This window comes from Chaetomium globosum, genomic scaffold (genome assembly GCF_000143365.1).
Source record: "Chaetomium globosum CBS 148.51 scaffold_8 genomic scaffold, whole genome shotgun sequence".
Lineage (NCBI taxonomy): Eukaryota > Fungi > Ascomycota > Sordariomycetes > Sordariales > Chaetomiaceae > Chaetomium > Chaetomium globosum.
Window position 1 is genome coordinate 570314 of NT_165983.1, and position 13486 is coordinate 583799.

The window sequence follows — 13486 nt, forward strand, 5'->3', positions numbered from 1 at the left end:
GTGGCGTCCGGGAGCGCTCCTGCACGCCAGCCTGAGAGTAAAGGAGCCAGGGCAGGCAGGGCTACCAGGGCACGCGCAAGGGGTTCGACGGCGGCCCGCGGCAGTTCCGGTGCGGCTCCACGCAGCTCGCAGCGCTCAAGGGCCTCAAGCCGGCGCTCTCGAACCCTGGCGGCGCGAGGCGGCATCACAAGAAGGCCCGGGGGTGGCAGACGGCAAGCTACTACGACCAGCCGAGGCGGTGGTGAGCACCAGGGACAGCCAGAGTAGATAGGTAGATAGGCACGGGCGCACCTTTCAGGGCGCTACTCAAAGGAAATATATCCTGGCTGGTTGTTTGCGTTTCTGAGCGATTCCGGCGAATTTTTTTTTTTTTTTTTTTTTTTACCCCTGGGTTCAATTGCCGGTCCGTCGCGACCGGCAGACGGAAGCCACTTAGTTAAATATGTAAGGAAGGTGGGAGGAAAGGTAGGGCACGTCACTGTGTGCGGCAAACGCCAGGCCGTCTTAGCGCGTTTTTTGTGCTAGCGCATCACGTAAAATTTGCAGGCGCGTGCCTAGGCGGTAAGAATCAGTAGACAGCGCCATCAAATGCCACAACAAGCCGCAATTGAGGCTATTCGCATCGCTGTGGCGATTGATTTTGACTGTTTTGTTGTTGTTTCTGTTTTTATTTTTTTGTCCATACTTTTGTTCCTCTTCGTCTTCAGAACCGGATATCTGTTGATGAACTTCTAGAGCCAATGCTTGCCAACAGTCTAGTCAGATCCAGAGGCATAGAAGATGCGGTTGGCGAAGGTCTAGATCTGCCTATGCTTGACAAGAAGCCCAAGAGCCTCTTGGGCAAGGACCCAATCGGCCAAGTGTTTTTCTTGATCGGGGCTGAGCTTCTGCATCACCTGGGCTTGGTATTGACCCTTTGGTTGGGCGTGGGCAACGACTCGGCCTCGAAGGGTAGAAAAGGGGACCCCCCAGGCCTCGCTAGCCTTACGGATAGATTGTCCATCCTTGACAGCCTGGATTGCCAACTGAATGATGTCTTCGCGAGCCATAGCAAATATGTTTAAAATGAGAGCAACAGGATTAGAATTGGGCTTGATTTGGTGAAACTGTGTGGGTTGGAACAGAGAGGGTGCCGGATCAGGAGGGAGTGAAAATTTGATCGGTTAGTGGCCTGATCGGAAACGGGGTGCACGGACTTAATAGCGCTAGCAGACACGGAAAATACGCACACCAGCCACCTCATACCAAATCCATTTCTTCCACCTTCTCCTAGGATCTTTTTTCCGTTCAGCCATTCAACATGGCGAAGACGCCTCCCCCGTCGACGCACGCAAGCCCAACTCGCGCGACCGTTCCATTCTCAGACATATTTTTTCTGTTTCATTCTTAAATATGTCCACTTCTACTTATTCTCCTCCCTCCGCCTCCGGGGCTGGCAACGCTACCAATGCCTCCCCCACCCCGGCGCCATCTTCCCCCACCGCACCCAAGCGGTACCGCGGCTTGTAGGCCTCTCGGTGGACCCACCCGTCGCGTTCAGGGTTTACGGTACCATCGAGTACTGGTGGCGGGATTGTTCCTGATTTATCTTGCCGCTCGAACGGTAAACCTCTCAGTGGCGGCGGTACTCTCCGACTGAATCGTCGGGTCATCCTTCGCTCGACGTTCCCAGCTTCCCAGCGTTGTCGCTGTCTGTCGATTTTTGCCTGTCGTTGAGGGATTTGCTCGAGAATGCTTTTGTATTTGTCGTTAGTCTGGTAGCCGTCGATGATGCGTATCGCCAACTGTTGGATATCGCTTGATGCTGTCTCCGACAGCGAGACAGACATGTGTTTGCTCGCCTCCAGTCTCTGGCGGTGCGTTGAACTGGCAAGTGAGCAACAAGGATCGGCAGCACGCTAAGAAGGCCATTGTAGACAATTTGGCCCGAGTCATCGGAGGTAAGAAACAGTAAGACGATAAATTGTATTGTCTTCAAGTCGTCGGTAGTTACCCCCCTATATTGTTAGGGTGGACTACCGGCCCAACAAGATATGAAGCAATCCCGCGACGCTTCCGTTCTGTCTCCAACCCATCAATATACATACCATCCTAAGCCTGTTTGTCTAGTGGCCTTCCAAGCCCTCGGTACCTACTTTCCTCGGCCCTACAACTTCGCCGTCCCTCCCTCCAGCAGCTTATTCCCCAGCTGAGCCATCTCAAACTTGCGCACCTTACCGCTGCCCGTCAATGGCACCGTAGCCGGGACGCCGTCCACCCCCAGCCAAAACACGTGCGTCGGCGCCTTGTGCTTCCCCAGCTTCCGCCTCACCCACTCCCGGACCTCCTCCGCGCCCGGCCGCTGCTGCTGTCCATGCCCAGCATCCACGTCCAGAAACGCCCCAACCACCTCCCCATAATGCGCGTCCTTCAACCCCACCACCACCGCCATGCCCACCGCCGGGTGCGCCACTAGCCGCTCCTCAATCTCCAACGGATAGATATTCTCCCCCCCGCGAATAATAATATCCTTAAACCGGCCCGTAATCGTACAATACCCCCTCTCATCAAACACCGCCTCATCCCCCGTATGCAGCCACAACACCCCACTCTCATCCCGCACCATCACCTCCCCCGTCTTCTCCGAATTATTCCAATAGCCCGCCTGCAGCTGATACCCGCCAATACACAACTCCCCCCTCGTGCCCACCGGCACCACCACCCCCTCCCGATCCACAATCTTGGCCCTCGCATGCGGCATCAGCCGCCCCACCGTCGCCAGCCTCGTGGCCACCGTATCATCAGTAAACGCATTAAAACACGTCGGCGACGCCTCCGTCAGTCCATAACTCGACGTAAACTCCGCCATCCCCAACCGCTCCACCATCCCCTCCATCAAATGCCTCGGCACCGGCGCCCCCGCAACAATCCCCGTCCTTAAACCCAGTTCCCCGGCCCTCACCCCCTTCATCTCGGGCAGCGCCAGCAGGCTATCAAACATAGCCGGCACGCCGTGCAGGGCGGTGCAGTGCTCGGCGCGGAGGGCGCGCAGCGTGGCGCGCGCGTCGAAGACCTCGGCTGGGTAGACGATCTTGGCGCCGTGCGTGAGTACGGTGAGCAGGCCGAGGACCAGCCCGAAGCAGTGGAAGAGGGGCGGTGGACAGCAGAGCGTGTCGGTGGGGGCCAGGCGCAGCCGGTCCCCGATGAAGCGCGCGTTGTTGACGATGTTGCTGGGATGCGGTCAGTATTCGTTATTAGGTATCACTCTGAGTTTGGGGCCCGGGGTGGAGGCTTACTGGTGGGTGAGCATGGCGGCTTTGGGGAGGCCCGTGGTGCCGCTGGTGAATTGGAGATTGCAGACTAGGTGGGGGAGTACCTTGGCTTCGGCGTGGTGGAGGAGGTCGGGGTCGACCCGGGAGCCTTTGGAGAGGAGGTTTTTGTATGTGGTGTACCCGTCCGAGTCGCCCCGGAGGATCACCACTTTCGGCCCCGTTGCCCGCGCCGAGAGCTGGGTGAGGAGCGGCCCTTGGTCGAGCCGGGCAATGCGCTTCGTGGTGAAGAAAACCTTGCATTCTATTGATGGTCAGCCTCGGTAAGGGTCAAGCGGGCAGGCATTGAAAAACATACCGGAGAAGTCGAGACCGTATTGCGCTTCTGTTGGGGTGTATGTGTTGTTGAGAATGACGAGGATGGCGCCTATCCTCGTCGCGGCAAAGAAGACGGCAGCGTATTGCTCGCAATTGCCTGCCATGATGCCCACTCTATCACCCACGCCAATGCCCATCTCTAGTAGGGCGGCCGCCAGCAGCCGACTGTGGTGATTGAGCTCGTTGTAGGTCCATCTTGCGCCGGTCCACGGAATTACCACTGCTTCTCGCGTGCCGTGATGGAGACATTGCAGGTTGAGCAGCTCACCTAGTGTCAGGTCGACAAGAGGCGGATCTGTTGGGCCGAACAGGATCGATGGTGTCTGGGTTTGGGGGAGGATATAGCCGTCCTCGGCGGGGTGGGGGATGGGAACTTGAACCGACATGGCAAGGGAAGGCCGCAGCTGGACGACCGTCTCTTACACAAAGAAATCAATCTAAATATCACACAATCTGCCGTCCTCTGGTCGTTACACAAGAAAGAGACCGTCTCCCTGGGATCATTTGCGGTTTGTGTGAGTGCATTGCAGAATCTGGGGCTCGACCACAGCGTCGGAGCCGAGCGGAAGAAGAGGACGGATGTGATGACACTCCACGGACTGGACCCGTCTCGCTCGCCAGGGAATCCAAACTACTTCCTACCTCGGTCATTCCGTTACGGCCCTGGCGGTCACTAGTTCGATCTAATCTGATTAGATGCGGTCAGTCGGCTTTTCACCACTGCGGGCCACCATCCCTGCCATTGGCTCAGTGGGAGAGAACCATGGTTCTGGTGGCTTCTAGCCTTCCAACGGTGACCCATCCTCGCTTCTTCAAACGCCGGGACTGGTCCGCGTGAATGTTGGCTGGCGTGGAAATCAATATTGGCCCTCGGCTGAGAACGTGCATTAGCAGCGAGTGATGGAGCGAGATTGGGGCCCACCCCGAAAGAACCGGAAAACGGGTCAAATTTTTCTTACAGGTTCCCCCCGGCAGTGGGGTCCGTCGCACCTCTCTCCATCTGATAACCAGAAAGCTTACGACGAAATGGGGTGATGGTGGGCCGCCTTTGCCCTACGGAGTAGTAAAATGCCGCAGCGGAGCCATTGGTGAACCGTTCTTTCCTCGCGATCTGATAACATTATTCATGCCAAGGCCGTCCCACGTTGTGGCTTTGATCCAGACTCTGGAGGGAGAAGCTCGTGGTTTTGCTCGCCCCAGACTCTCAGGGTCACAGGTATTAACAGATGCGTTGTGTGCAGGACCAAATTTCCAATTTCATTCTTCATTCAGTACATTAGTTAGATGTCTGAGGCGCCCCCACAACTGACGACATTCTTGGCCTTGGATTTCGCTCTCGGGAATCACCCTGATCATTCCCGGACCCAATTATTGATGAACCCCACGTGCGGTGCCTGTCGATCTCCGAGGTCGGTGCCAAGGCGTTTCCGAGAATTATCTGATCCGCTTTCTGGCGTCCCAGTAAAGTTATCAGATCAAAGATCCCGGTCTCGTTCCAATCCCTGCAGCGCATTTCATTGGTTGTATGTTACCGGGCACTCGACCTGTCTCGGAACACTCGCGAGCCCAGAAACAGACGGAACCGTGAGGCCGGTTTCTGCCGCCGACATGACCCAGAATCCTGGTCGTTGGCTCGTTGCCGAGAAAAAAAACGTGGATGCGGATATTGGATACCCACTGTGATACAGTCCGCGCAAGACCGACTCATCGTGTCTTCGGGTACATGTGGTGATCCTGATGAACTGCTAGTTTCAAGTGTTCTTCTTGCAAGGTCGTAAAATTATTCGAACTGAACACATCTAATTTCTACCCCCTAATAAACCTACCAAGATGGCGGGTCACCGGACCAAAACACCACGCCAATTCGCAACCTACGCGGCGTTCTTCGAAGCCAATTCTCAAACTCCCGCATCCTTACCTCACGGCCTACTTTGTCCCCCCGAAGAAGACCAACCGGGATGGCAGTGCCCTATCAGCTCACCCCCGGCCAGCTCGAACCCGGAAGCAACCAACCGCCCCAACCCCTTCACAAATTCCGCTGTCAACTTCTCAGAACCCCAGGACCTCCAAGGTCCAGCGGACCGCCCCAGGCGACTGCCAATAACCACACCATGGGCTCGCGCGCGCCCGCAACCCCTCCGTAACAGTCCCAACCCCTGGACGGATACCACGGCCAACCTCCCACAATTGGCCAGGCCCTCTGGCTGCTCACCTACCGCCCCGTCTTCACCAATCCCGCCCCAACGAAGAAGCCTTCCGCCTCAACCTACCTCCCCTTAAACTCCAATACCCCGACCTTCGGTTCCCACGCCCCTCCGCCCCACCAGCTCCAAGCCCCTCGACGGTTCCCTCGCCAACCACCCCCAATTCCCCACCCGCCCCAACTAAGCACCCCCTCCCCCTTCCCCAGACTCCCAAACTCCCAACCCCCCCTTCAACCGACTCCGAACTCGAACCCTGCCTCCAATCCCCTCGGCCTCCAGCTCCAAGCGCCCGTTCTGGCAACGGCCCGCCCCGCCACTCCCCCCCCTTCCCCGGCCCCGGACGCGCACTGCCTGGGCCCCCTCAACCTCGACGAACTGCTCATCTCGCGCAGCGCCTTCTGGCAAGGCGCCGCCTCCCCCTTCGGCCCGCGCGCTGCCTTGGGCCCCCCCCAACGTCAACCCACCCCCAGCGACCCCCCCCAACCTCTCCCTCTACCCCCTTCCCCCTGCCCGAATACGTCATCACCAACACCGCCGCCAACACCCTCTCCTGGCACCCCCGCAGACATACCAAGCCCGCGCCAGGCATGCGTGGTGTACAGCCGGTGGATCCCCCATCTCGGAGAGACGATTCAGCATGCTGGCGCTGGACTGGCGGGATGGGGCGCACGTGGATCTGTTTCACGCCTGGCAGAATGACCCGCGCGTGTCGCAGGGGTGGAGCGAGACGGGCACGCGCGCGCAGCATGAGGGGTATTTAAGGAGGGTGAGTGAGGAGCCGCATCGGTTGGCGCTGTTGGCAAGGTTTGACGGGACGGCTTTTGCGTATTTTGAGGTTTATTGGGCGAAGGTGAGTAACCCACCAACTCTCCTTTCTCTTTCGCCTTACATCCCCCTACCCACCCATGTTGGGAGGCAGACGGTTCCTCCCAGCCCCCACCCCACGATAAAAAACACCCAACTAACCCCCAACAGGAGGATCTCATCAGCGCCTACCACCCCACCGCCGACTACGACCGCGGCCGACACAGCCTAGTCGGGGACGTGCGGTACCGCGGCCCGCACCGCGTCAGCGCGTGGTGGTCGAGCCAGATGCACTACCTGTTCCTGGACGACCCGCGGACCGCGAGCGTGGTGGGCGAGCCGAGGTACACGCACAGCTCGGTGCTGGTGTATGATCTGATGCATGGGTTTGGCCTGGACAAGTTCATTGACCTGCCGGGGAAGCGGGCGGCGCTGATGAGCTGTTCGAGGGAGCGGTTCTTTCAGCTGTGTCCGTTGGATGAGGGCGAGAAGGTGCTGGGGGGGACGGGGGTCGGGTTGGTGCCGAAGTTGTAGGGGCGGGGGGGTAGAAGGGGGTTGTGGGGGGAGTGTGGTGGGTGGCTGGGGTTGGGAGACAGCCGTGGAAAGAAAAGGGGAAAGGAGGATTGGAAATACCATGATGTTGCTGTAACACGGTAGTTGTAAGTAAGAGTTGTTTGGGATCATGGCTGGGGGTGTCCGTCACTTTTGGAACACAATGGGGGGAAAATAAAACATTCCATCGTTGAGGCTCCAAATTCTCTTCTATACCAATTGCAAATACCAAAGTTACCATCTTGCTCAAAATAATACCCAAATCTTAACTACCTTACCCAAACCATCCCTCAACGCCCGTGCAGCTACACAACACCTTACTCCTCCGCCTTCTCCCCCCCAAGCCGAAGGTAATTCCAGCAAACTACCCCCGTCAGCACACAACCCCCCACAACCAAATCCCAAGACAAGACGACGGAAAATACTCACTCGAAAACCCCAGATCCTCCCCAAAAAACGTCTTCATCACCTCCTCCCCCGCCGTGACCCCCGCCTCCGGCCAGTACGCGACGGCCTTCCTGCCCACCGCAAGTCCAATCATGGGCGGGATCTCGTCCAGCGTGAGCAGTTTGGGTTTCCTGTCGCTTTGGGTTTGCGTCTGCATCTGCATGTGCTGGTGGATGTTGTGCGCCGCGTAGTAGCCCATGTGCATGGCGCCGCCGCAGCGCTTGATGCCGGACCATTGGGCCAGGTCGCCGACGGCGAAGTGGGAGGGGGCGTTGGGTGTGTTGGGGGGGAAGGCGAGGCTGGGTGGGGAGGGGTTGAGGGTTAATATGTTCCTTTCAATTGCGGGTGGAGAGTGAAAGGGAGGGTGAGTACCTACCTGGACTGGATCTTGACGTATCCCTCGTCGTCGAGCACGTTGGCTGGGAGGTATGTTGTTGATGGGATGCTCCGCGATACTGCGAGGGTAACTTGGTCGGCGAGCATGGTGTGGCCGTTGGTGAAATGGAGTTTGAGGCAGTCTTTGCCTGTGTCATCCTGGATCTCCTCGGTGCGGCCGAGACGGTGGGACATGAGCACGGTGACATTGGCTTCCCTGAGCAACTCTAGGCTGCGCTCTCCAACCTCCTCGGGTAGCGGCTCGGAGGAGAGCAGCTTGTCGCGGGAGTGGACGAGAGTGACGTTGAGCTGTGGTTGCGTTACCTTGAGCTCGGCTGCCATCTCGATGCCCACAGCGCCTGTGTCCGTTAGCAGTGTGTCCTCAAGGGGAGATACGGGAAGACATACCACCGCCAACAACGACCACGCCGTGCCTTGCAGCCGTGGCAGCTCGGATGTGATCCCCCGCCTCGAACAGATACTGCTTCCTGCGCAGCGATTGGGGCACGACGGGCCACGCCCTCCTCAACCCAGAAGCAGCGACAAAGTAGTCGTACTGCATCTCCTCGGGCTCCTCGGTGCTGCCGTGCGCAAGGTAGGTTGCTACCTTCCGCTCCGGGTCGACCGACTTGACTGACCCGTGGAGCACGCGGATGTTGGGCGATCGCAACCCGGGCATGTCTTCGTACTTGACCCAGAACTTTTCGGCGTGTGCCTCGGACGCCAGCGCCAGGGGCGAGCCAATGACGTGATCTAGGGGTGTTGTAAGTGGGTGGAAACTCGCGTCCTGGTTGGGGAATAACTCACAGTAGCCATCCCGCTCGTTAATTATGGTGATATCCACTGCGCATGGTGATGGTTGGACGGGTTTGCCCTCCGCCGGGGTTGGCCCACACCGTGGCGCCAACCCCTGACAGAGATCTTGGAGGTTGAGTGCGGCCGAGAGACCGCCGTATGAGCCGCCGGCCACAAGGACCTTGAACGGTTGCGTTCGAAGGCCTGCGAGAGAGCCCATAGTGACTGGTAAAAGTGGTGATGAGACGGGGTTGAAGAGTCGAGTCAGTCGACGGGGTAGTGATGCCGGCTGTCGACGGAAATTAGCCTGGATAAATCTGGGAATTTGTTTAGAAGTGCGGTGAAAAGGCGGCATGAGGGGGAAGAGATAGGGAAGGACAGCGATGGGGGAGGGTTGCCCAAATTTGACCAACAACCTCCCCCGTTTTATTCCATGTTTCGAAGGGAAACTCGAGCCGACCGAAGCGACGGCTCCGAGAGGGTTGATAGAATTGGACCCCACACACATCCCTCCCTTCTCGTGCGATTCCCCAACTCTTTTCTTGGCCCTTCCTCCACGGGCCGACTGGGTAGGGGCAGTCCCACTGCCGAGATACTGCCAGTTAGTCCCTACCCTCGAGTTCTTTTCTTTGGCCCTAACAGTTTGCACTGCCACCATATTTTCGACCGGCCTGTCCCTCGACAGGGAACCCGGCATCGGATCAGTGACCCCTTGTCAAGCCTGCTCCCATTCCAACACTGGGCCCACGCGAGAGCCAACCGGAAGGGCTCGTTGCGTTCCATGTCTTGAACCCCCGCCCCGGGCCTCCACACCCGACCCGCTCTGCTGCAGGCTCATCTTATCAGATCATCAGTGGACAGGGATGCGTAGCCCGAGGACAGCCGGTTCTCTCCTCCCTTTTGCCGAGCTCCGCACGAGTCGGGGGCAAGGGGAGGTACTGATTTCCCGCTGTTGACTGGAGTTTTGGGGATGTGGCCAAAACACACGAGGCCGAGCGGCGTATGGCTGCTAAGGTGCAGTGGCGCGTAACTGTCACGTTAGAAGCTAAGGGGGCCGAGTACTTTTGAAAAGGTGTGGCAACTACCCTGCAGTAGATGGATGAGTAGGTCTAGGTTACACAACGAGGCGTAAACATCTTCGCAATTGAGCGCACACCTAGGTATTCAAGGCGCTTTTCACCATACTTTCCAGTCAGGTATCGCGGGTTGCTTGGAGCGGCTTCTCAAGAAATGCAAGTACCTAGTACCTAGGTAGCTACCCACCTACCCTTGGCCGTCATTGTTTTTTATCTCTAGCTTGCTGTTGCCCTGTTCTCTGCTTGACTTTGACCAAGCAGGTACATGTACTTGCAATGACCAGCGCCAGAGGTCGTGGCGTCTCATTTCCTCTTTGTGTTTACTCATCAGGGGGTCAACGTGGTCGCCGCCGTTCTACCATGGTTGACATCTTTGGCTCTCTTCTGCTGTTCTTGTGCCATCGGCTCGACCGGCGGTGTTCCTCCCTCACTCACAAAGACCCTTCGGACTCCCGCGGGTAAATCTCGTAAGTGGGCTTTTTGGCGCAAGATTACCATATGTGGTTCCGGTCTTGAAAACCTTGTCGTCCTTCTTGGCTTTCTCGCTATCGTGACCATGGTCGGTCAAGAATTCGGTAGCCGAGACGCATGGATCTCAACTATCCCTTCCTGAGGTTAAAGCTTACTTTGGTTACTCTGTGCCGGCCAGAAAAGGTCATTGTAATCAGTAAAAAAACAAGTTTGTGTTGGCACCTGCAGGGCCAGCGCCCTGTAGGTTGGCCTGTGCACAAGCCCACTCACAGTTCTTGGTTTCAGCTGCTGCAGCTTTAGCTGCAACAACCACTCAATCCATTTTGAGCACTTCCTCTGCCTCAAGAGTTTGTAAGTCTTCTTCGTCCTGGAGTAACACCTCCTCAAACACTTGGCTGAGAGGGTCATGAGTGTCCTGAGTGTCCTCTTGGTCGGCTTCTGTAGCCCTGTCTTTGCCTTTCGGAGGTACTGCCATCGTATTGGATGCCCTACGGGTCTTACTATCGTGGGTCGTAAACTAGATTCCGGTCTATATCCGGTCTATAGGTAGATGTCACCGTCGCCGGTCAGTTAGGTGAGTTTTAGTTGTAGTGTCACGGCGGGCACACACAACAAAGGGCCGCCCATATATACATGTCGCCTAGCTGCCTGCTCGAAACAAATATACCATTGAGCCGAACTTGCTAAAATCGGATGTATAGGTAGTATAGGTAGTGTAAGATGGATAATACACTTGGGATGGACAGCAGGATTCAAGATAGAGAGCAAAACTCAAGACGGACAGCAAAACGTAAGATGGACAGGAAGAGTTGAGACGGACAGGAAGAATTTAGCCGGACTATAGAATGGTGTACGAGGTAGGATCGTGCTTGGAATAAGATTCAGCTTCCGTCGGGGCAGCGGAGGTTTACTGCATGGCCCTTTCAATTCCGACTTGCACCAATTTGTCGACGAGGAATACGCTACCTACGACTTGCTTGGCCGCCGGGACCTGGATGTCAACTACGACTGGGCGCGACACATCGGCCGCTATTACCACGAGGAGTTCACTACTAGAAGCTTCTAGGTGCAGCTTCGCGGAGGGACTCCAGGCAATTACGACGTGGAAGATATGCCTCTCGCAGTCCATGACACGCTGAACACACAGCAGCGTCAGGTATACGAGACGATCATGCGCCACTTCAAGGCGAAGAACGAGAACCGTCGGCCTCCGCCCCTCCGGTTGCAGATCGATGGAGGAGGTGGGACTGGCAAGTCGTATATGGTGGTGTATGGCCGGCCCTCCCCCATCGTCAGAGCAGCTCCGACGGGCGTGGCGAGCAACCAGATCGGGGGACAGACTCTGCATTCCCTTCTGCGGCTCCCCGTCGACGGCGATTACCGCTCGCTCTCCGAGACCCCGACGACCCTCAACGCCTTGCAGCGGCGGTTCAGGGGCATCCACTACCTCGTCATTGACGACAAGAGCATGCTGTGGAAGACACAGGCACGAAAAGATCTGTAGATCGCAATGTCTGTGTATTCTGTGGAAAAACTGGTCTAACAAACTAAGTGGGAGAACTGGTCGCACTGCGTGGGGTTTTACCCACGCAGGGTCAGTGGTGTGTGCGCAGTCTGGAAAAGGTGGGCCCGGAACCCCGGCCGGGACCGCAACACATGCTCGGCCTCAAGACCCTCGCGTGGATCGACCAGCGCCTACGAGAGGTGTTCCCGGAGAATCGCGACGAGTTCTTCGGCGGCCCCAGCGTCATCCTGATCGGGGACTTCTTCCAGCTTCCCCCTGTTCTGAACAAGCCGCTGTACTCCAACGCGCGACGACCTGAAGGATATCGAGATGGTCGGGCGCAACGCGTACCCCTCGTTCAACAAGTCCCTATTCCTAACCACAATACAGCGGCAGCAGGGCGAAGACCAGGCTCCTTTTCGGCGGGCCTTAGAAGAACTGCGAAAGGCTGATGTGTCGGTACCCTCCTGGGAGCTGCTTGCTTCGAGGTGTTCTATCAAGCTCTCTCCCGAGGAGGTTGACAGCTTTGCTGATGCGCTTCGCATCCATCCCACCAAGGCCCAGGTCGTCGAGTACAATCATCAACACATGCTTGGCCTGGACAGCCCCGCCATTCAGGTCGAAGCAAAGCATGAGGGTGTTGGTGCGTAGAAGGTTGAATCCTCAAATGCCGGCAACTTTGGCCAAGCGCTTGCCCTTGTGTGTTGGTTGCAGGGTGATGCTAACGCGGAACTTGTGGGCGGACTTCGGGCTCGTCAACGGCGCACAGGGCACAGTCTACAACATATCCTGGAAAGAAGGTGCCGACGTGCTGCGAGACCCGCCCGAGGTCATCATGGTGGCCTTCGATGACTACGACGGCCCGGCCTTCACGATGCCGAACGGGGAGCCGCTCCGTAGTGGAGAGAAGCTGGTTGTTCCCATCCTCCGAGTGCGGCAGGAATTCATGATCGGCGCCAACTCATGTTCGAGAGAGCAGTTCCCGCTGCTGGTCAGCTATGCGATCACCGTCCACAAGTCACAGGGCATCACCCTGGACAAAGTCGTCTGCGATATCTCTGCGCCAGAGTTTGCTTCTGGCCTCTCCTACGTGGCCGTCTCGCGGGTGAAGACACTCGGCGGGCTGATGTTTGAGCGGCCCTTCGACCGCAGCAGGATCTACCGCGAGACACCATCACGAGCCATGGGTTTGAAGTTATTGGATCACGCTACTAGGCGACTGCAGGCGTTAGATGCTGTGGCGGGGGTGGATCCTTCAGAGGAGTTAAGTGGGTTTATAAGTAGCGACGAAAAGAGTGTAGAGGCATGAGTACTTAGAATATAATAGAAATGATTGGTATAAGTGTGATGAGAAGTTCAAGTGGATGGAGTTGTTGGCCGACAGACAGATATTGGCGCTTCGTCTCTCCCGTATTTAACCCTAACCCGGATTGTCCTCCGGAGAGGGACAGGAAAATTGCCAGGAGCGGGAGAGAGGAAGGAAGCGCCCCGTAGCGTAGCGAAGGGCCGTGCGACTGACGAACGAAGCGACGCCAGCAATTTTATACATAATCTTCGTTACGTCTAGTGGCTCTCCTAAACCGGGTTCTCGCCCTCCCTTCCATTCTCCACCGCCATCGGCCTCAGGCCGGG

At 57.3% G+C, this 13486-nt stretch overlaps 3 protein-coding genes across 3 annotated transcripts; 1 reads left to right on the plus strand and 2 right to left on the minus strand.

Annotated features, from left to right (window-relative positions):
* Positions 1-2146: 2146 nt before the first annotated feature.
* CHGG_10903 (uncharacterized protein) lies at positions 2147-4012 on the minus strand (the record flags this gene model as incomplete). Its single annotated transcript, XM_001226169.1, has 3 exons — positions 2147-3209; positions 3276-3552; positions 3607-4012. The coding sequence occupies 3 exons, from the start codon at positions 4010-4012 to the stop codon at positions 2147-2149; spliced, it is 1746 nt and encodes a 581-aa protein (XP_001226170.1).
* A 3083-nt stretch (positions 4013-7095) lies between these two features.
* On the minus strand, positions 7096-9023 carry CHGG_10904 (uncharacterized protein; the record flags this gene model as incomplete). The annotated part of the gene is made up of 5 exons (XM_001226170.1): positions 7096-7277; positions 7616-7932; positions 8010-8367; positions 8417-8761; positions 8816-9023. The coding sequence occupies 5 exons, from the start codon at positions 9021-9023 to the stop codon at positions 7096-7098; spliced, it is 1410 nt and encodes a 469-aa protein (XP_001226171.1).
* A 2438-nt stretch (positions 9024-11461) lies between these two features.
* On the plus strand, positions 11462-13163 carry CHGG_10905 (uncharacterized protein; the record flags this gene model as incomplete). The annotated part of the gene is made up of 4 exons (XM_001226171.1): positions 11462-11800; positions 11974-12132; positions 12245-12497; positions 12652-13163. The coding sequence occupies 4 exons, from the start codon at positions 11462-11464 to the stop codon at positions 13161-13163; spliced, it is 1263 nt and encodes a 420-aa protein (XP_001226172.1).
* Between the last annotated feature and the right edge of the window lie 323 nt (positions 13164-13486).